Source organism: Podarcis pityusensis (genome assembly GCF_964106645.2).
Source record: "Podarcis pityusensis genome assembly, chromosome: 3".
Taxonomy (NCBI): Eukaryota; Metazoa; Chordata; class Lepidosauria; order Squamata; family Lacertidae; genus Podarcis; species Podarcis pityusensis.
Window position 1 is genome coordinate 23827487 of NC_138026.1, and position 22041 is coordinate 23849527.

The 22041-nt window shown below is 42.6% G+C and overlaps 1 protein-coding gene across 15 annotated transcripts in view; it reads right to left on the bottom strand.

Moving 5' to 3' along the window:
* Positions 1–22041, bottom strand: part of DLGAP2 (DLG associated protein 2) — a 401938-nt gene that overhangs the window by 82513 nt on the left and 297384 nt on the right. For 8 of the 15 annotated variants that reach the window (XM_080999011.1, XM_080999012.1, XM_080999003.1 and 5 more), the window contains one exon: positions 5584–6650. In XM_080999011.1, coding sequence (XP_080855137.1) covers positions 5584–6650 — 1067 coding nt within the window. Of the gene's footprint in view, positions 1–5583; positions 6651–12119; positions 12243–16529; positions 16600–18192; positions 18516–22041 lie in introns of those variants that run through there. The other 7 variants (XM_080999015.1, XM_080999013.1, XM_080999014.1 and 4 more) reach the window with 4 other exon arrangements.

The window sequence follows — 22041 nt, forward strand, 5'->3', positions numbered from 1 at the left end:
ATAGTGTGTTTTTTTAACCCTTCATGTCATATGCAATATGCATGTACATTGAACCCAGAGATTTCTGCCTGGTATAAAATGTCTTATATTTGGAAAGGTTCAAGACAATCACTATCTGTCTGATTATTATTGAGTGATCATTACTTTAAAAATATGTTCATTGACTTTATGTTAGGAAATGTGCTCTCAAGGTGATCGTTGGATTTCCTACAGAAAGTAATCAATTCAGGCATGATAATACAGGTCCAAGGGTTTCTAAATATTCCTAAATATTATCACTGGCTAGAATTCTCTGCTGTTTTATATGCCGTCATTGCAATTTATGAGCAGTATGGGGCACACTGATCGCCAAAGTTTGTACCAAGTACGAAGACTTCAATAAAGCTGCAAGAGAGCACTCACAAATGGATGGCATAGTGGTTCACATGAAGATGCTTCTAACTTCCTTTCTGTCACGAACAGGAAAAAGATGTCAATTGAACAACAACTTAATATGCCATATGCAAGCGATATAAAAGAAAATAAACACTCTAAAATATCAACCATTGTGTATTGTGTGTTACAGGACCTTGCTCTTCATGGTAAGACCAGTTCCACAGGTAACATGGTGGACCTTTTACAGTTTTCATGATGAGGCAGGGGATGGTTGTTTTTGTTTTTAAAAAAGCATCAACTTTTGGATACTGGGCCAAGCAATGCTAATTACACATCTGCAAGATGTGGCCAATTTTTGACGGAAGATACTGTTATGAAGGCTAATGCTTGCATGAGGTACTCAGTTTTAGAAGATGAAACAGCAGGTCTTTCTGGTGTGGAACAACTGTCTCTAGGTGTACGATTTGTGAAAGAAAGTGAAGGAAATACATCTGTACATGAGGAGTTTATTGAGTTCCTTCCAGTCTCAATACTAGTTCTGACTTTGGACTGGATCTCAATGATAATTGGACAAGAATACAACCATGTTCAACCATGGTAGGAAAGGAATATGGGTTCAAGCACAAATCAGGGCAATCTACTGTATACGAAGGCAACTACTCCTCATCCCACAGAATTAATCACACAATAGATTATCCTAGCTGTGTAACTGATGTTTGTACTACAGTTGGTCCAATTAAAGCCATCATAAATTTTCCCGTGAGAACATCCAGTGATGGCATCTAATATCCAACATACCAAAGCTATGTAAAACATAGTGCACTCAAAAATACAAGAGTATCTGTGTGTTGACAGAAAATTACATAAGCACTGTGTTGCAATTCAAGCAATTAGCACTAGATTAAGCGACATGAAGACAAGACAACTTTCATGTTGTGCACATCACAAACATCAACTTTCATCAATTGTCTTGTGATTATAAGCAAATATTATTTGATCCTGGAATCTGTCACCCAAGCTGTGCAATCTGTGAAGTTGGATATAATGGGAAGGAGAGGACATATACAAGTGTTTCTGGAAATAATGAAACATCCAAGGGAAGCTAATGAGGAGGCCTTTAGCATAATTATAGAGATATGTCAGTGGATGTAGAACTTAAAGCACCCAGACAATCCATGCAACAGAAAAAATGCTGTTCATCCAATCCACAGAATAGTTCTATGAGCAGTCCATCTACATGGCTGCCTGTATTTGCTTATAACCTTGCTGAGGACTCATTACCAACCTGCTTACCAAAGAAAAAAAATCTATTATTGTGTGCCATAGGCAACATGAGCCTCACTGAATTACTGGACCATGCCAAACTGTTATGGCTATCCTTATGGCACGTTCCTTCTCAGTTACACCATGCACAGGTAAATGATCCTTTAGCACTTTGGGCAGGGTGGAAGACATGTATATGTTCAACAATGAGTTGAACTGATTGCCTGGCTTTTGGTCGAGTGGTGTTGAGTGTCCATAGAGGAAAAGTTGAATACATTTCCCAAGGGGAAATTTACAAATGAAAGTTATGGAGCATTTCGCCCCAGACCCTCAAAGATTCCAATCCATTTTGCATTATAATTTCCTTTACTGTATGGACAGACAAGCATTGGTTTCAGGCCTTATGTCAGGCATTCACCACAACCAAGGCAGATTCGGTGTAAAGGGTCTGAATTTCAGCCTTAAGGATTTTTAATTTGGTTTAGATTCTCACAGTAATGCTGTTCAGTGGACAAATTGAAGCTGTACATCTTTCAAGTGCCTCACACTGTTACTGTTAAATGGACAAACAGAGCAATTTGTTGGAAATTCATTCTGAAATGTATAATCTCATGCAATACAATAAATCACCAGCAGGCACAACCCAACGTTCTTCCTTGTTGTTTTTCTTCAGCAACATGTAATGGTACATGGAGTTTAGTTGTAGAAAGACTGCAAATACTCAAGCCAGCAATCTGCAGCTGCACATCAAAGAGCTTGCCCCTACTCCCCAAACTATTTCTGTGGACGCCTATAATTCTGCTAGATTCAGCCCATTTACTCCACCTTCCATTTTTTTATTTTCTAAATTGACAGTTCTTTCATTCTGAATTATGACATCAGAATAATGCTGAATATATACTGTATGTATGATTTAGCATTCCAACAGCTACTTTGTAATCTTCTGTTGTGCATGGTGCCTTTGAGTACATTGTTTGTCCCAGTAATGAGCATTCAAATATCACAATTTGAAGTGTAGGTTTCTTTTGGGTTCAAATTTACTATTAAGAGGATGGTGCACTGTTTTCAAAACTAACACTTAAACCAGGAACCAGGCAGAGGGCCTTCTCGGTAGTGGTGCCTGCCCTGTGGAATGCCCTCCCATCAGATATCAAGGAAATAAACAACTATCTGACTTTTAGAAGACACCTGAAGGCAACCCTGTATCGGGATTTTTTAAATGTCTAATGTTTTACAATTTTTTATGTGCTGTAAGCTACCCAGAGTAGCTGGGGAAACCCAGCCAGATGGGCAGGGTATAAATAATAAAATTATTAATATTATTGTTTAAAATATATGTTCAAAATTCTGTGAATTATTCTTAGCTAGCCAGGATACATTTCCAGGTATTTCTTGGTAGCAGCCTGGCAAATGTTGCTGTTCCTATTATTTTGGAACCCTGAGCTCCCATCGTTTATCCAGCAGCCTTAGAAGTTCTCTGCATCTGATTATTTATACATTTTCTGAATAAATTAGACGAACATTATTGGCAAATATCATTGCAGACCAAATGACTCAAACAGTGATAGGTTAATCTAAGCAGTGTGAACACAATGATGGATGATAACAACAACTGAGCAACATAACTCTCTAACATCTCTAACATAAGAACTAACAGCCAAATCATATGCATGTTTATGCAGGGCTGCACTCAATATACTATGGGAGATCCATGGCCAGGATACCATATGGGCTTGGTGCTATCTTCTTTCCTTTCCTTTGCTGTGACTGTATTGTATAATAAATGCTTTTTTAAAAAAAAGAAGAAGAAAAGAATACTAATTAGCAGCACAACATAACTGTGTTGAAATAAAGTAGTACAGGGAAAAGGTGTTCAAATCTCATTATTTCCCTAATCTGAATGCCCTCCTCAAAGCTTCTATTACCTCCTCAGTGAAAAATATAGAGGCACTCATATGTTTTGTCCCACAAAGCCCATAACAGATTTAGGCAGTAACTGAGATAGAATAATAGTATGCGTAAGCTGGTATGAAGGCTAAAGCTCCACTCTCCAGTGTCTCTTTCTGATCTTCAAGCAGTGGCATAGCATGGGGCGGTTGCCCCAGGAACAAAATTGTTAGGGGTGCAAATTTCAACACCCAGTGCTGCCTCAATATAGCTGTGTGTTTCCATCTCTGGACTCTGTTGAAAACAGCTTCTCCATGCAAACCAGGGACCTCTCCCAATAACAGAACAGCTCTTCTTTTCTTATCTCTGCAGCTGCCATTTCCTGGGTGACGCGGATGCTGTTGGGCAGTTGAATGCGCACACATACCCTGTCCGTTTCCCTCACCTGCTCTACGTGGCCCCGGGTACTGGCAACCTACACTATGCTACTTTTTTCAAATAAGTACAGTACATGGAGTTGCTAATTACTGAAAAACAACAACAGGAAATCCTTATAGATCAGAGGTCCGCAAGGTTTTTGTGACTTGGGCCGGTTCATGGTCCTGCAGACACCGCGGTGAGCTGGAGTGTGTGTGCGAGCATGTGCAAACGCTATTTTCGGCGCTCCTTCTGGCGCGGAGGAGGCGTGCGCAGCTTCCCATTGGCTGCAGGAGCTTCCTGCAGCCAATGGGAAGCCGGCCAGCATCACAGAAGGTGGTCCCTGCTCGATTGGCTTGTGCCGATTTAGCAAGGTGCACGGGAGCCAATCGAGCAGGCGGCGGGGGTCCATGGGGTGGTTAAATGACCCCCATGGGCCTTACGTTGCCAACCCCTGATCTAGATTCAGGTAGGTAGCTGTGTTGGTCTGACGCAGTCAAAATAAGTAAATTAAAAAATTGTCCAGTAGTACCTTAGAGACCAACTAAGTTTGTTCTGGGTATAAGCTTTCATGTACATGCACACTTCTTCAGATAGGAGAGCCTCTTGATTATGAATCACCTGAGTCATGTCAGTTTATCCCTCAGGACTTTATTGGGAAGTGGGGGCAGACATGTCCATGGGACTTGCAATTAAGTAGCCATAGAATTGCTCCTATAATTTCCTTTTCCTAAGAAACGTCTGATATCAGAACAAAACAGATGTAACGAAGGGCTTGACTACGCATTGCACTCAAGTGCACGTAACAAAGCCTGAATGACATCTTTAAAAGCAGCTTCAGGAAAGGCAAAATTAGTTGAAGAATCAAGGCAGGAGGACCGGGGCATTCAGAAAATCCTGCAGGGGCCGTTTGTAGCAAAGGAGAGGCATGCGGGGGAAAGGTTAAGCACCCTTTCTCTTCTCTGAGCTCCCCAAGCTACCTGCCCACTTTCAGCTGCCTTTAAGAGATGGTATTGGGATTCTGTACATGGTGAGCTGAACGTAGTAGGTATTGTTTGTACTTATCCCTTATTGAGCAAGGCAGAATTTAGATGCATGCAACATGCACACTGTTCAAAGACAGCAGCAATGGAAGATCCCAGACCCCACAGACTCCACTCAGGGAAGCCAATGAGGAGCTTGGTGATTAGCAGCTTGTGAAAGGGCAGGAAGTGGATTTGTGCTGCTCCTCATCACTAGTCTATGCTTGTGGGTTGTAAAAATAAATAAATACAACAAGATATCAGCTGAAGATACCATGAACATAAATAAATAGAATAGAAAATAGAAAAGAAACAGAAAAGAAGAAGCTCTTTTGTGTGTAATTACTAAAGCAGTGATATGATAATAGGATTATGTTTAAATGATGATCTATTACATGACCAGTTTGATTACTCTTTCCTTCTTGATTATTCTGAACATCTTGTTCTTATGTTTTATTCCAAGGTGCAAAACTAGAGAACTTGACAGCAAATAACTCATGTAAGGCTAAGGCATGCACATAAAAAACAACAATCCTCCAGTGGTCTTATAACAATGAGTTCCCATATATATATATATATATATATATATATATATATATATATGACATTTAGCTCCTACCTGAAGGTAATGGCATGGCCTCAGGGAAGGTTTGATTTCCTGATGAACTAGAGGCTTATCTAGGTTAAGAGATGACTTGCGATAAGCTTCTTTAGCCTGGCTTACTGTAAGCGTAGACCAAGAACTCCTTTTCATGTATTTGCCATCAGGGGCCATCGCAAGCCCTTCACAGGCCGAGCACTTCACATCGTTGTTACTTTTAGAAGTCTTTAATGAGAGGTCCCCAAAATGTCCCTGAAGAGCTTCAGGGTAGCAATGAGAAATATGGTCCGGGTGATGCCTGTTTACAACACTAGGTGTTCGGTAAGTGCTATCACTATCCAAATTGTCGTCGGAGCTCCACCAACTGCTCATCCCAGTTTTATGCTTGCCCTCAGGTTTCCGCTCTTTGCTTTTACTTCTTTTGCTATGTTTAGAATGATGTCCGTGGTGGTGGTCATCTCCTCGGCCATCTCCCTTTGTCCCGTTGACATTGCTCTTGGAAGAGCCTTCCAAAGAATGAGATTTCGTGAAAAGTTTTTGGACTGAATGAACAAGGTGACGTATTCTCCCTGGGCTTTCACTGCGTTGTTCGGCGGCCGTTGAGGTCCTCTGGTACTGCAGAGTATGAAAGCCATCCCTGTGGAGAGGAAGCTGCTTCTCAAACTGATCCAGCAGATTTGCAGGGATCCGGTTAATCTTAGTGTTAGCATGAGACATGGTGCAATCGTCCCTAGTATCGTAATGTGAGGTGTAGTGCATTCTGGGGAAAGTGCTACTGGACATATGATCGCCCATAACCATGGGCATCATCATGCATTCTGAATGGATGGAGCTTCGCGGCGAGCAGCGATGGTGGTCCATCGGGCAGCTCTCCGTGGGGCTGAGAAGATATGATTGCCTTGACTCCTGGCCATGGTGAAGATGGTCGTGGGGGTGTTCACAATCTTCAGGGGATGCTAAACCACAAGTATGAGCAGAACATAGCTGTGGCTGGTTGTGACTGCCAGATAATCCTTTCATGTTCCTTGAAACAGGAGAATATGATTCCTCATCGAAGTGCTGAGGAGACCATGAGTATGGCTGGTCTGTTGACAGAACACAAAGAACACGTATCAGTCAGATAGGAGAAATGCAACAGCAGTCTTAAAGGTGTACTACAAAGAAAAAATGGTGCTGCAATTATTACTTAATTACTTCCAAGTTACAGTCACTTAGCAAACAGTTTACAAAGAATCTATATGATATACAACATCAACTACAGGGCAGGTGAGCATGGCTGTTGTGGGCCAAATGGCAGATTCAGGACTGGAGATTTCTCACTACTGGCTTGTAGAAGAGAGGAAGAAGAGTTTGGATTTGATATCCTGCTTTAAAGGATAAAGGTACTCCTGCCCATACGGGCCAGTTGTGTCCGACTCTAGGGTTGCGTGCTCATCTCGCTCTAGAGGCCGTGAGCCAGCGCCGTCCGAAGACACTTCCGGGTCACGTGGCCAGCGTGACGAAGCTGCAGCTGGCGAGCCAGCACCAGCACAGCACACGGAAACGCCGTTTACCTTCCCACTATAAAGCGGTACCTATTTATCTACTTGCACTTAAGAGTGCTTTCGAACTGCTAGGTGGGCAGGAGCTGGGACCGAACGAAGGGAGCTCACCCTGCCGTGGGGATTCGAACTGCCGACCATCAAGTCCTAGGCACTGAGGTTTTACCCACAGCGCCACCCGCTTTATCACTACCCAAAGGAGTCTCAAAGCGGCTAACATTCTCCTTTCCCTTCCTCCCCCACAACAAACACTCTGTGAGGTGAGTGGGGCTGAGAGACTTCAAAGAAGTGCGACTAGCCCAAATATAGATATATCCCTAAGATATCTTGTATGCCTCATTCCAGTAACTCTTGCCACCAAGCTGGTGCCAAATGTATTACTTTACTTTCATTTGGCTCACATCAGCGAGGGGGATCTTGTCTTCTGGGCAGCCCAAGACTTCCATAGACACTGCACACTGCTTGTGCCCCAGAGAGATCACTTTGGTGATGCTACGGCACTAAAAACAGCATGGGAGGTAGCAATTACGAGTTTCTGGTCTCTGCAGTCACAGCAGACGCTGACATTCTCCAGCAATTTTACTTCACCCCCAGAGATTGTCTGTTGAAACAGATGGATGCCAGCATTTTGACCAATAAGATTATCCAAATGTTTAGCAGGCTACTTGATAGTGTCACAGATATAATTTTTAGGGCTCAGTCTAGCTAATGTGACATAGATTGCACTGTAAATTTAAGTCATTCTCAGTAACTAAATCCTACTAAAGAATGCATGAGTAAATTATGAGAATTGAGCTGTACAGGTATGATTCAGTTCAACAAGTGCTTAACTCTCTTTCATAGAAATCAACATGACTCAAAAGTTAAAGTGCAAAATATAAAATTCCTGCCTTTTCACCAGCAAAAGTTGACATATGCTACAGAAGCATTCGATTCTTCTACATTTAATAACTTTCCTCATTAGTTTTCAGGGAAATCTAATGCCCAATAAACACCAAAAAATGACTTCTAATTAAGTGTGTTTCTATTGTGTTCAGAGTTTGATTAATTCTTTTGCTCAATGTTATACAAGATCTAGCAGCTGTGAAATTCTGCAAACAAAACAGAATGATTGAAATATTCTCAAATTCTCAAATTTTCAGTTCCTTAAACTTTTCAAAAGGAAATTAGCATCTGAGCTGGGAGAGCAATCTTCACAAGAGCAGCCATACATTTCTGTGATTATACTTTATGTTGGCTTCTCCATAGCCTTTTGACATATTTGCTTGAGAAAACATAGTTATTGAAAACTATTGCAAACGCGCAATACAAATAAGTAGTGGATTCTGACAGAAATTGAAGCCAGAGAATACAGCCTTGCCACATTATAACTTCAGTGGAGTGACTTTGAAGTATCATTTTATGGGACTCACAGGATCTGATCTAATGGATGATGACGTCAGTTTCTTGGCTATCGTGTGAATGGCAACCGTCTCTAATCTAGGGTGCCATTCAGACTCTAGAGGATTCATTGAAAGTGTAATTGGACCCTCTTTTTCCTGAGCAAAACAAAAGTGCAGCTTTGAGTGCTACACAAAATAAAGGAACTGACATCCCAATAGGTTTTTAAAAGAAAAAAGTACATCTAGATTCCCCTGAAATAATTCAAAAAAAACAAACAAACCAGTACCAACCCTGAAAAATAAATCTCTCAATGCCCTTTGCTTCTCTCCCAAATTTCTTAAGCAGCAGAGCAGCTGGATTAAAGGGAGAGCCTGTTCCCCTTCTTTGCCCTCCAACTTGCATCCCCTGCCAAGTCCCCAATGCACAAAGGTACCTAAATAGGACAGGGATAGCAGGATTAGAGATGAGAAAGGACTTGTCAGCCGAGGAGCAGCAGCAATGACATCTGTGTCTGTGCTGGCGTGCTCAAGGAAAGATAAATGCATTTTAATGTTTGTGTAACTGGTGTGTGTGTGTGTGTGTGTGTGTGTGTGTGTGTGTGTGTGTAGCAAACAACTTAGAAGCCCGTTTTCAGCTTTAAATGGTATATAGGAATGAATGAATAATATTGTCCTTTTTTCTGTCCATTCATCCCACTGCTCTGACCTTTTCTGGTCACCACTTGCTGCTGATCCATTCAGTTGCTGCTTCAGATGTCTCTGTTTACAGCTTCCAGCAGGCAGGAAGAAAGAGACTTGAGTGGCCACTGTGGCTGTCAAGTGACTTCACTTGCTGTGATCGTGGTGGATGTATCTCTGTTCTCCAAGGCAGAAGGCAAACAAAGGTATTGTAGGAGGGAAGTGAGCTCTAAGGCTGTACTTCCTGTAATTGCCCCCTTCTTCCCGACCCCAGCCGACCTGGCCTCATGTGTTGCTAAGGCACCCTCTTTGACCTAAGAGTAATCTGAATCACTATAACTTGGCTGTTGGAGACAGCCTTGGACCCTTTCCAAAACTTCCTAAAGATGTCAAGTTGTGGGTTTAGTCAGAGTAGAGTATATATGGGGAAAGGGGGGAAATGGTAGGCGAGGCTGAAACTTTGGGCTCTTCTGAACTCCCAATGCATTGCTAACATGAAGGCTGGGAAGTGTTCCTCCTGTATATTGAGCAGGGAGAATAAGAAACTACAGCTCCCAAAACTGGTAATCTAAATGTGCTCAGAAGACTTTGCTGCAAGGAGTGGAGTTTTATGAAGAGCTCTTCTCCAAAGGTCAAGAGAGACCCAAGCCATGCTAAACCAAGGCAGGCAGGTGTATATGAGTATGTCTGTGTCCGGGTGCACGCAGAAGTTCATCCCTCTCTACTGGGAGTATGAACCTTCTTCATCTCATATATTATACTGATAAGATATATAGAAATAAATGTCCACTCGCCTATTCACAATGACTAACCTAGATGAGAGTGAGTTGCCTACTAACATTTGTGAATATCTGCATGACACTGAATTACTTTAACTGTACTAGGTTAATTCAAAACATTAGGGCTTCCCCATTCAAACACTTTACCCTCTAAAACTTATTTCCTTTTCTTAGAGCCCTGAAACACCCATGAATATACGGCTGCATAAAATAAATAATTGCTGAGCCTTAGTGACATAATTTTCATCAATGAAAACTGCACATGAAAGAAACACTCTGGAATTAGCCAGGTAATAAGTACTTGAATTAAGAATAGTTAACTCCAATTATAAAGAAATCATTATACTTTGTTTTGTGCATTAAAAAATGGCTATACTTGGAGACAGAAAGCTTTACAGAATGAATACACCCCCTACACACACACACAGACCCTTCTTGTGTTTCTGTGACCTGCTGGTGAATACTATTAAAGAAGCCCTGTCTGCCTTTACTTAGCATCACAAGTTTGGCAAAGACCTATTATAATCTGCTGTTCACCACCTGAGGAGACACAAAGGTATTCTCTGCAGCATCTAATTCGGATGGTGAAGGATTTCAGGCTGATACACATTCTGGAGCAAACCCACCTCTTCCGCTGCTCCCAATGAAATGTGCGGGTTGGAATTCAGTACACTCCAGAATAGGGACGCGGGTCGCGCTGTGGGTTAAACCACAGAGCCTAGGACTTGCCGAACAGAAGGTTGGCAGTTCAAATCCCCGCGACGGGGTGAGTTCCTGTTGCTTGGTCCCTGCTCCTGCCAACCTAGCAGTTCGAAAGCACGTCAAATGCAAGTAGATTAAATGGCGGGAAGGTAAACGGCGTTTCCGTGCGCTGCTCTGGTTTGCCAGAAGTGGCTTAGTCATGCTGGCCACATGACCCGGAAGCTGTATGCCAGCTCCCTCGGCCAATAAAGCGAGATGAGCGTCGCAACCCTAGAGTCGGCCACGACTGGACCTAATGGTCAGGGGTCCCTTTACCTTTACCCTCCAGAATACACAGTACTGCAAAACTTGAATGAAGTAGTTTTTCTTTTAAACCCTGAACAGCTTCCAAGCTGCTTGGAGCCGCTAAAAAGCGTGGCACCTTTCTATCCAAACCAAATTTGCTCCTATCCCCAGCCATGACTGCTTAAAGGTTAAGAACAGAAGAAGAGCTCTGCTGGAGTAAATGCCCACGAGATGCCCCCAGAAGGAACTGAAGTTTGTCCCCACCAGCTGGTATTCAGAGAGCTGCTTGTTCTACTGGAGTTACAGCAAAGACTTGTGGCCTTCCCAACAGTCCCATCCAGAACAGTCAATGGTCAGAAATGATAGGAGCTGTAGCCCAACATTTAGAGGACCTCAGGTTCTCTAACTCTGACTTACACTTTGCTATCATGGCTAAGTAGCTATTGGAAGGCATATCCTCTATGAATTTGTCTAGTCTTTTTTAACACCACATTATAAACTAGGCTTATTAAGCCCCTGAGGCAGAGGTCCTCATTAGCCCAATCAACCCTTTACAGCAAAGAAAGGGCATTAACTGTCCTCCATCACCCAGCTGTTTTGCGCTGCACAAATGCCTCAGGTTCAAAATTGTCCTCTGAATCTGTGATCTCTCCACATTAGTCACCTCCTTGCCACGACGGAAAGAGGGAACAAATGTTTCACAGGCGCAGCTGCGTTCAGAATTCACTTCTGAGGCACAGCTGAAAATTCATGTGAAGATATTGGATAAAGCAACAGTTTGAAAAGTGTGGCTCTGCCTCCATCGCAAACCTTTTACAAGTGTCTTCATGTAAAGGCATGTAGCTTCACCACAAATCACAGGTTTACAGTGGCCATTTCTGTGACAACATTTTCATGCAGGCCAGAAACCAATTACTTAAGCCAGCTTCACTGAGCCCTGTCAAATAACTAGTTGTATGTACACACACCTAATGAAACGAAGGGTGGAGTCCAATATACCTCCAAGTCACTTATTCTATCAGTGCAAGTATTTCTGCCTATACAACCTTCTCCCTCTCTGCTCCCCATGTACACACTCTATATCTGTTCTAGGAGTTACCCCAACCCTCTGGAGCAGATCTGGGGACAACATGGCGGAGGGGAAAGTTCAATTGCAGGTGTAGAGATTGGGAAAAGGATCCTTGCACCTTTCTCCCATTCAAGGTCTATGCTTGGAGCGTCTTAGGGCCTTCAGCCTGGTGTCTGGAAACTTGCCTATTTTCCATCTTAGCTTCATTGGCTCCTTCTTGCTAGGTTAGGGGACTGAGGTTCTTAAAAAAAGAAAGAAATCAAATTCATCTGCTGGCTTTAAATTTAAAATTTATTACACTACTCTATTTGCTCATTACATTGTTGAAATTCATGAAGCAATGCTATGCTTCTGGTGCCATGTTTGGAGCAGCAGGAAATGTTTTCAGAAGGGCAGCTGCTGCCTTCTCTCATCACCTTGAGATATCTCATCAAATACCAATACCTTAACACTCAATGGTTTCTTTTAGGATCTGGATAAGTATTTTTGCTCCTTCCTTTCCCCAGGAAAGAGAAAGCTACAATACATACAGGGGTTATTTCCAATCCATTAAAATTTGGCTGACTCTTGTTACTGTTCTGTGTGATATTTCAAAGGTAATTTACCAGCCTAGTAAAAAGTTCATCTATTGCAGGGGTGGGGAATTTGCAGCCTTAAAGATGTTGTTGGATTACAGCTCCCATCATCCCTGACCAATGTCTGTGCTGGCTGGAGTTGATGGGGATTAGAGTACAACAATTGACTGCTTATGTCTGTTTCTTTTTCAAATGAATGGTCAGAATACCACCTCTTCCCACATGTTATACTTTCCCCAGAGAGTTACCTGTCCTGTGTCCCTCTTACTTCCTTTATATCCTCACCCCAACAACTCACAAAAGTTCAATTAACATATGTCTTTCATTGTTTTTTTTCAGTTACTCTTGTCTTCCTCTGGAGAACATTTCTTATGCAGTGTCGATATGAAGGGATGTTAAGATGAGCTTTAAACACACTGAAAGCATGATTTGAAAATGGTGATATAATTCAACTAACAGCACAGAAATAATTTCAATACTATGGAGGACTTCAAAACTGTGTTTTTTATTCTTAGCAACAAAGTCATGGAGCCTTTCTTGCAGCTAACTGAAATATTGTGAAAGCAAGTGAAAATGTTGAAGACATTCAAAACAAGCACACTGAATGCTAAAATCAGCCTCTTTCCTACTGAATGAAAAACCAATTTCATAAGCCAATTGTAGCATCTAGGTATGAATAAACCATTCTTACATGACATATTTTCAGAACAATTCTAATCTTGATTACAAAACTTATTGGATGCCAGTGTAACCTACAAGGTGGAAACATCAAAACTCTTCCTTTTTAGTATAGTTCTTACTATTTTCAGCTCTTTTTGGATCTGCAATGTAATTCATGACTTTCATAGATCATTGTTTGGTTACTGAAGCCACTGTGGACCTTGAGAAATTTGTAATAGCAGTGAGAGTGTTTGACTAGGACCAGGGAGACCTGGGTTCAGATTAGATATGGGCTGAGCAGCCTAATCCTGCCCCCCTTCAGTATTTCTGGTGTTCAGTACCATCACATTTTTGCAGATTTTTTTGAAAGAATGTATGAGAAGTCAGCATACAATTAAAATATGCACTTTTTGATGCAAAATACTTTTCAGTGCTTTTATCTGCAAAATGTGTTTCGTTGATATGTTTTACGCCGGGCATCCCCAACCTGCGGCCCTCCAGATGTTTTGGCCTACAACTCCCATGATTCCTAGCTAACAGGACCAGTGGTCAGGGATGATGGGAATTGTAGTCCAAAACATCTAGAGGGCCAAAGGTTGGAGATGCCTGTTTTAGGCAAAATGAAGAGACACCTATTTGCCCTGGCCTTTGACGCTTGAGATATAATGGCATACCATACAACTAAATGGTCCCAGTAGCACAAACACTTTAGGCTGCACAATAGAACTTCCTCTACCTGCATCCCCCCTTAAATCTGTTTTGGAAGATTGAGGAAAGGGGAACCCAGAATATAATTAGGGAGCACGTGGGGAGAGGAGAGAGGGCCCAACAAATCCCTCCCACATCCCTAGTTTACACCCCTTGCTTGGCCATGAGCTCACTGGGTAACTTCGGGCGAGATATCTCTCAGCCTAATCTGTCTCACAGGCTTGTTAGGAGGATAAAATGGAGAAAATGGGAGAACCGTGTATGCTGCTGCCTTAAGCTCCTTGTGGGAAAAGGCAAGATATATGTGTAGTTAGTAAAATAAAAAATACATACATAGTCACTGGGCCTTTTTATCTTGTATTCTGTTCCCATTCTTCACCACCCCTCACATAACTCTGGTTCCCTACTTATCATGACCTCTTTTTGCACCCATCATGAGGGCTCTGAGGGCATCTTCCTCCTCACATGCTCACCAGAATACTGAACTGAATTGTGTGTTGGTCACACCATAGACAAGGCCCCACCCTAGGAACCAACCAGACAGAGTCTCTGGATGTTCTTAGGAGACTTGGCCTGAGACTTCAGTACTGCTGTCCCTTTTCTGTGTGTGGATCAGAAATGAATTACATGATCTTCATGTACCATCCATGTAGAGTTTAGGACACCCTAACCCTTGTGAAGTTCTTCTTTTCTATATACACAGAGCCTTTATCTAACAACAACAACAAATGAGGGAGCGTCTCCACCCCCATCGTTCAGCCCGGACACTGAGGTCTAGCGCCAAGGGCCTTCTGGCGGTTCCTCACTAAGAGAAGTGAGATTACAGGGAACCAGGCAGAGGGCCTTCTCGGTAGTGGCGCCCGCCCTGTGGAATGCCCTCCCTTCAGAAGTCAAGGCAATAGCAACTATCTTACTTTTAGAAGACATCTGAAGGCTTTTAATGTTTAATTCTATATTGTGTTTTGAATATTCGGTTGGGAGCTGCCCAGAGTGGCTGGGAAGACCCAGCCAGATGGGTGGGGTGTATATATATATATATATATATATATATATAATTTATATCCCACCCATATATTCTGTTCCCACCCATGTCCTTACAACCTACCCCAAGAAATAAACTTTATCAATGGGATTCAGTACTGGTGCTGTATGACCGTATGACACATACGGTTTATGTAGCATGCCACAGCACCATCTCATCAGTGAGTGCCAGTCCTAAACAAAAGTAAACAAAACACTTTTTTTTTTGGTTTGTATACCTGCCAGGCACAATTTCAGAACTGGGGGTGGGGGAGGAAGAGCAAAACAAATGGGAAGTATTGCAAATAATGCATGTTGAGATATGCTCCCCATCCCACAACAAGCTGTGTATAAATTTCATGAAATAAAGAAATAAATACCAACTTTGTAACACCTAGAAATAATCTAACTTTGCTAAGTGTGGAGCAACAGTCCTTCACATGGAAAGCACAGAGTTTAAAGGATTTGTGTGTCAAGCTATTATTTTCTGTGAGCTGCAGAGGAATTATGGCAAGAGATGGAAATTCCTGCAGATGTCTTCACATTATTACAAAAGTCAGCTTTCACTGAGATGTTGTAGTGATGCAGTATGCCTTTTGTTTATGAAGATGCTAGTTATTTAACAAGAGCATTTCTTGCATTGTTTCATCGCCTGTAAACACTTGCATAAATAATGGCCTTCCGGGGGGCGGGGGGAATAAATCAAAATTGTGGTTTCCAGTATCAAAGGAATCCCAAAGCAATTAAACAGAGTCTTCACAAACAGACAGCAGTCAAGACACTTGAGATGACAGCATACTGTGTGCAGATTCCTATGTTACCCAAGCTGTATGATTATCTATTTTACACGTCTATTTCCTGCTCCCCTCCAGTAACGTATGCAATGGGAGGGGTGTGTGATATAATGATATTTCTTGCACATCACTGCTCTTCCCCTTGGCTTAGTGGCAATGGTGTGGAATATAGCCGTGCCAAATGTCCCACCCATGTGGTTTCCCTAATGCAGGCATAGGCAAACTCAGCCCTCCAGATGTTTTTGGGACTGCAACTCCCATCATCCCTGACCACTGGTCCTGTTAGCTAGGGATGATGGGAGTTGTAGTCCCAAAACATCTGGAGGGCCGAGTTTGCCTATGCCTGCCCTAATGTCTATGTTACTACAGTGATGTAGAGAGCAGAGGGTCAGCTATGCTGTTTAGTTAACATAGGAATCAGCCCACAAAGATTGCAGTGTAGGCATTCAAATGTGAACGAGTTACCAAACAAGAAATTGGAATTCACATTTTTTGTTGGTCCTCCATGGCCCTGCCGATTGAGAGCTTCAATGAATATTCCTAATCCTTTACATATTTTATGCACATGCGACTGTCGAAGCACCTAAACTATCAACCAACCCAGCAGGACTCCTGGTGTGAAGTTTATGAATTTGCACTGCAAACTACAGGAAGAAAGGCACATGGAAGAATGCAAGATAATGCCTACTGCTTGCAAATTTAAAATACATTTGTCTGCAAAGCTAACTGCACTTAAGGCTACGGTACATTTAACTACAGAAGAAATGTTACCTTTTCAAAGAGGTGGCCCCCAAACTCCATTTTTATATGAAAAATTGGATTCCATAGAATACAACAAAATCTGTGAAAGTAATAATAATACTTAATGCTTAGCGCTTTGGATAGTGACTAACAATTTTCAACACGCTAAATGTAAACATTTTGTCAACCTATATTTCAACACTGCAAAAGAAGCAGAAAAGCAAACCCATAAATACTATTGACATTCCATATCATGGCCTGGTTTGGATAGAATGCTAAAACCATAATTTCGTGTTTCATACCTGAGCTATGGCAAGCCCCAGGCTCCACCAGAGGAGGAAATCAGATACTTTTGCTTTTAAACTAACCAGAGTTCCCAAACGTGAAGTCTGAAGTATGGTTAGTTCAAAGTAGCCAATATCAACTTGCTTATAATCCTGCCTTGTTTACTAACCGGAGTTTAAACTAACCAAAGTTCCCATACTTCAAATGTAACATGGAAATCTGGTTAGCTTAAATCCAAATATGAAAGCTTCTCCTGTCCTCCTCTGGCTTGTGTCAGAGGAGAAAAAGCCAGGAAGGAAGAGGCTCACAAGTCCAAGCATTGCACAGTTATGGTTTAGCATATGTCTGCACCAGCAGATCAAAATGGTGATATTAGTTTCAGTAGCAATATTGTACAAGGTTTGGGGTGTTTTTTATAATAAATAATTTGCTTTTGTACACTTAATCATCCTATGCAAGTCTTCCTATAGTCTTATGTATCTGAACTACTTTACTGTCCTAATAATGGGAAAATAATAATATAATGACAAAATATACATCATTCTGCAACTGCATCCTAAAGTAACTTCAGTGTTCTATTTTTTTTGCATTTCTGAATGCAAGAAAGAAAAAGTGAAGCTGTTTAAGGGATATATTTGCCCAAGGGGGGAGGGGTTGAGATAGTTTGGAGCTGCTAAAGACATCCAGACTTTCACATTAGGGCTCCTCTATCAAACAGTTGCAAATGTGACCAGATGAAACTTTTTGCGTTGTTTGATCCTGCAAAAGTGGGAAGTATAGTGTGGAAAAATAAAAGTATAGCCCTTATGCCAGGCATAGGCAAACTGGGCCCTCCAGATGTTTTGGGACTACAATTCCCATCATCCCTGACTACTGGTCCTGTTAGCTAGGGATGATGGGAGTTGTAGTCCCAAAACATCGAGAGGGCCCAGTTTGCCTATGCCTGCCTTACGCTGAAAGGTTGAGAGTCATCTTCATGGAATATATAAATAATTTGATTTCTGCAAACCACACGCATCATGGGATGCTCTGTCCAAATGCAGAGACAGAGAAGCTCTCATTATGTAGCTTACATGAGTCTTACTCTTTTGCAGTTACATTAAGTGACCAAGCAGAACCCTGAAATAATCAACTGCAACCTTACATGATGAATTCAAACTATTTGGCTTATTAATTTTGTCGTGCATCTTTGCAAAAAAAAAAAGAAAGAAGCAAGTGAATTGTAACAAAATGTAGGACTCTACTCTAAATATTCACCAAGGAGAATGTCAGCTGCCTTCCTTGAAGAACCTAATTATGATAACAAAACAACCCACTCTAGGTAAGGATTGAATGCACATAAACTACCATGTGCTCTTGATTGAAAGACATATGATAGCCGACAGGTCAAATGGTATGATGGACATACATTGCAACAAACCAGACAATTACACAGGTCAATCAATGGCCAACTTAGATGAGTATATTTTAGATGGTGCAGTCTTCACTTCATGACAGAATATTTAGATATTTTGTCTGAAAGCAGTCATATATGGCATTCATGCTCCACAAAAAAGCACAATAATCATGTTAGAAAAATTATGACGGTCTCTTCCAGATGCAAAAAATAGATGGATATTCCTTCCTGTAAATAAAACAACAGTTTCCCCTGTAAATAAAAGAACAGTTTCTCCATATTCAAAACTAGCATGCCTGGCGAAAGGTTAGGCTAGAACTGGAGCAGCCAATGTGGTGGTCTGAACTGCAACTTCCATTTTCCCTGACCACTGCACATACAGATTCCTTTTGATGGGAGTTGCAGCCCAAAACCTCTGGAGGGCAGCACACTGGCTAACCCTGGGCTGCAGCCTCCTCCCTGACATGTTTACCTTACATGTGTGCATAATGCGCACCACCCAGCTCGACGTTTATCGTATTTTTCGCTCTATAAGACGCATCAGACCACAAGACACACCTAGTTTTTGGAGGAGGAAAACAAGAAAAAATATATTCTGAATCTCAGAAGCCAGAACAGCAAGAGGGATCGCTGCGCAGTGAAAGCAGCAACCCCTCTTGCTGTTCTGGCTTCTGTGATAGCTGCAAAGCCTAAAATTCACTCCATAAGATGCACACACATTTCCCCTTACTTTTTAGGAGGGAAAAAGTGAGTCTTATAGAGCAAAAAATACGGTAAATGCGCTTAAGTTGAAATAAATGAACAGGCTAAAGCACACTTAACTTCGTGTTGGATTGTGACGAAAACATGTTTTTTCTTGTGTCATATGATCCCCAGCCCCACTCCAATAGTTATTCCACTGCCGTCGCTGCATGGAGGAAGTAATGAATAAACTGGCATGGCCCTGCAACTTCCCAAAAGGAATTTGCAAAGATGTGACAGCGCATTTTTGACCTGTTGCACACATGCTTATTACCGCCGATAAGTCGTATGGTCCTCCCTGCTTATGTACTAATTTCTCTGAGTGGCTATGGCCACGGGATTTCTCTGCACTGGGATTTTAGCATGAATGAGTTGTGCCCCATGTAGCTGGATGAATGGATAAGAAAACATTGGTGTTTTTGTTGACAATAAACCGCACATTTAACAGCATGAACAGAGGCTCATATTAGTGGCATGGTACTATGAGTAAGAGTAGATGTGAAGAAGGATCTAAAATGGCATGAGTGAAACTCATTGATACAAACCAGACAGTGATGGTATGGTATGGGGTAAAGGTAAAGGGTAAAGGGACCCCTGACCATTAGGTCCAGTCGTGACCGACTTTGGGGTTGCGGCGCTCATCTCGCTTTATTGGCCGAAGGAGCCGGCATACAGCTTCTGCGTCATGTGGCCAGCATGACTAAGCCGCTTCTGGCAAACCAGAGCAGCACACGGAAACGCCGTTTACCTTCCCGCCGGAGCGGTACCTATTTATCTACTTGCACTTTGATGTGCTTTCGAACTGCTAGGTTGGCAGGAGCAGGGACCGAGCAATGGGAGCTCACCCCATCACGGGAATTTGTACCGCCGACCTTCTGATCGGCAAGTCCTAGGCTCTGTGGTTTAACCCACAGCGCCACCCACGTCCCATGGTATGGGGTACCCAGGCCAAAATCTGGTGGAGGCACTCAGTGTGAGTGGAGCTTCCCTGGATGCTTCAGTCTGTTTTCCGGCATGTCTCCCCTCCCACTGAAGCTGCCCTAGACCCTATTGCACAGAGCACACTCCTCCACAGAATCACTGTGGGTGTTTGGCTTTGTCCACATTTCAGCTTGCCCTGTGCTTTTCTAGGCATGAGTCAGAGTGGTCTTCCGTTTGCCCCATCACTTTCCCTGGGAAAACTCACTGTTTAACTGCTGAATCAGAGCAAAAGCCAATCTGCAGAAAACCTGCTTGATATTTGTTCTGATTCAGTGCGGATGAGCCCTCGGTCAAGACAGATGCTGCTTTCCACTTGTAGCTCTCGATGGTCAAATTAGATGTTACTTTAATGGCGTAAATGCCCTTAGCATGCACTTTATTTGGGTTATGCAAAGAGAACCCATGGGGAAATGCCATTGGTTCCAATGGAGATTTTCCTTCAAATGCAGAGAAGGCGCTATAGTCAGTAAGCACGTTATTGCATACACTAATTGTGCTCATGCAGTTCACACCACATATCCTGCCCTCTCGCCCCCAATCAAGTTGTATGATCCTTGAGGCTGGAAACTGTCTGTGTTGCACAGGCCACTGAATAAAGCGCCATATTAATGAATGGTGCTGTATACAATTAAATCAATTGTCCTTCCTGCCCTTTTGGTTTTGAAGGCTATGATTTCAAAAGATACTTATGGGGCAAGTTTTGCAGCCAACAGTGGTGGCAACATGGACATCATTGGCAGCCATCATTGGTCCATCTAACTCAATCTTGTCTACATTAACTTGCATCAGCTCTTTGGGGTTTCAGAAAGAGAGTTTATCCCAGCCCTACCTAAAGACAGTGCAGGGCTTTGATGATGGAAATCAGGGACCTCTGCGCCCCTTCTCTTTTGTTCATTTGCAGCTACAAAATTGCTCTGAGGGCAAATTTGAGGCGGCTGGCATAGCCTCCCACTGCATCTGCCACAGAGCCCTCTTGCAACGGAATTGCAAAGTAACATGCGTGGCAGCTAATAGTTTCTCAAAAGACCCCTTCCAGGAAACGGCTGTTGCAAGGTCAGCAGCAGGGTAAGGGATGGACAAAGCCCCCTCTGCTCCCCCCTTCACCCTCAGAGATGCTGGAAGCCAGGTTGCCTGAGACAAAGGATAAAACGGCACACCCAAGCACACCCATTCACATGTAGTAGGACAGGATGCTGAAACCTATTTCACAACAAGTAGTACGTTACAGCCCTGTCCCTGAGGGAGGTCAGCAGGGTAGTTGCTCATGATGGACAAGGTATGCCAACATTTCTCCAACAGAACTGAGAGCTGCCATATCTCAGCATATGCTACCCGAGGCAGTTGCTTCACTTTACCTAAAGGTAGGGCTTGAGGAGATTTCACCCCTCCCATATCCAAGAATCTCCTGAGGAGTCTGCTGATTCTCCAGAGAGGAGGAGGCGTGTTCTGCTCTCTACTTATTCTGCTCCAGCACCGAGTCAGTCAGTCAGTCAGTGTCGGAGAGAGAGAGACTGAGTGTTAGAGATCGTGTGTAGAGATAAGGTTGCTGCTAAGAGCAGCTGCAGACACTCAGTGCAGTGCAGCATTTATTTATGCTTAGACCTATTTAGCTCTGTATATAGTTGTATAATAGTTGTAGATAGAATAAAGAAGATATTCTACAGAGCTGCTCTCCGAGTTGTTTATATACTCTGCTAGACTCTGCTGTACTCTGCTGTGTGACGACTGTCTTCTTGTGGGAGTGAATCCGGTGCTCACAACTCTAAGCTGTGAGTCCACAGCACTTTGACCTGTTCCTGTGCAGAAGGTGGTCTCTGGAAGTGCTACCCAGCTTGCCTAGCCCAGTCGGGGCTGAAGTGGATGAGTCCAGTTGGTGGCACTGGCTCAAGGGCGATGCTGACAGGGCTAGCCCTGGGTTAGGCAGAAGTTGAGTCCTGTACATGACTGGACATGCACACAAATAGTGTGTCATGAGAGCAGACTCCATACCCACTGAATTTTCTCTGAGTCTGGTCAGAAGGTTGCACGAACATAGCTTATTTATAGAAGGTCAAAATTAACCTCCCCCACACTATATATATATTTCTCCTCAATGCATGGTTCTTTACAGACCCAAATAATTCAAAACTTCATTCAGAT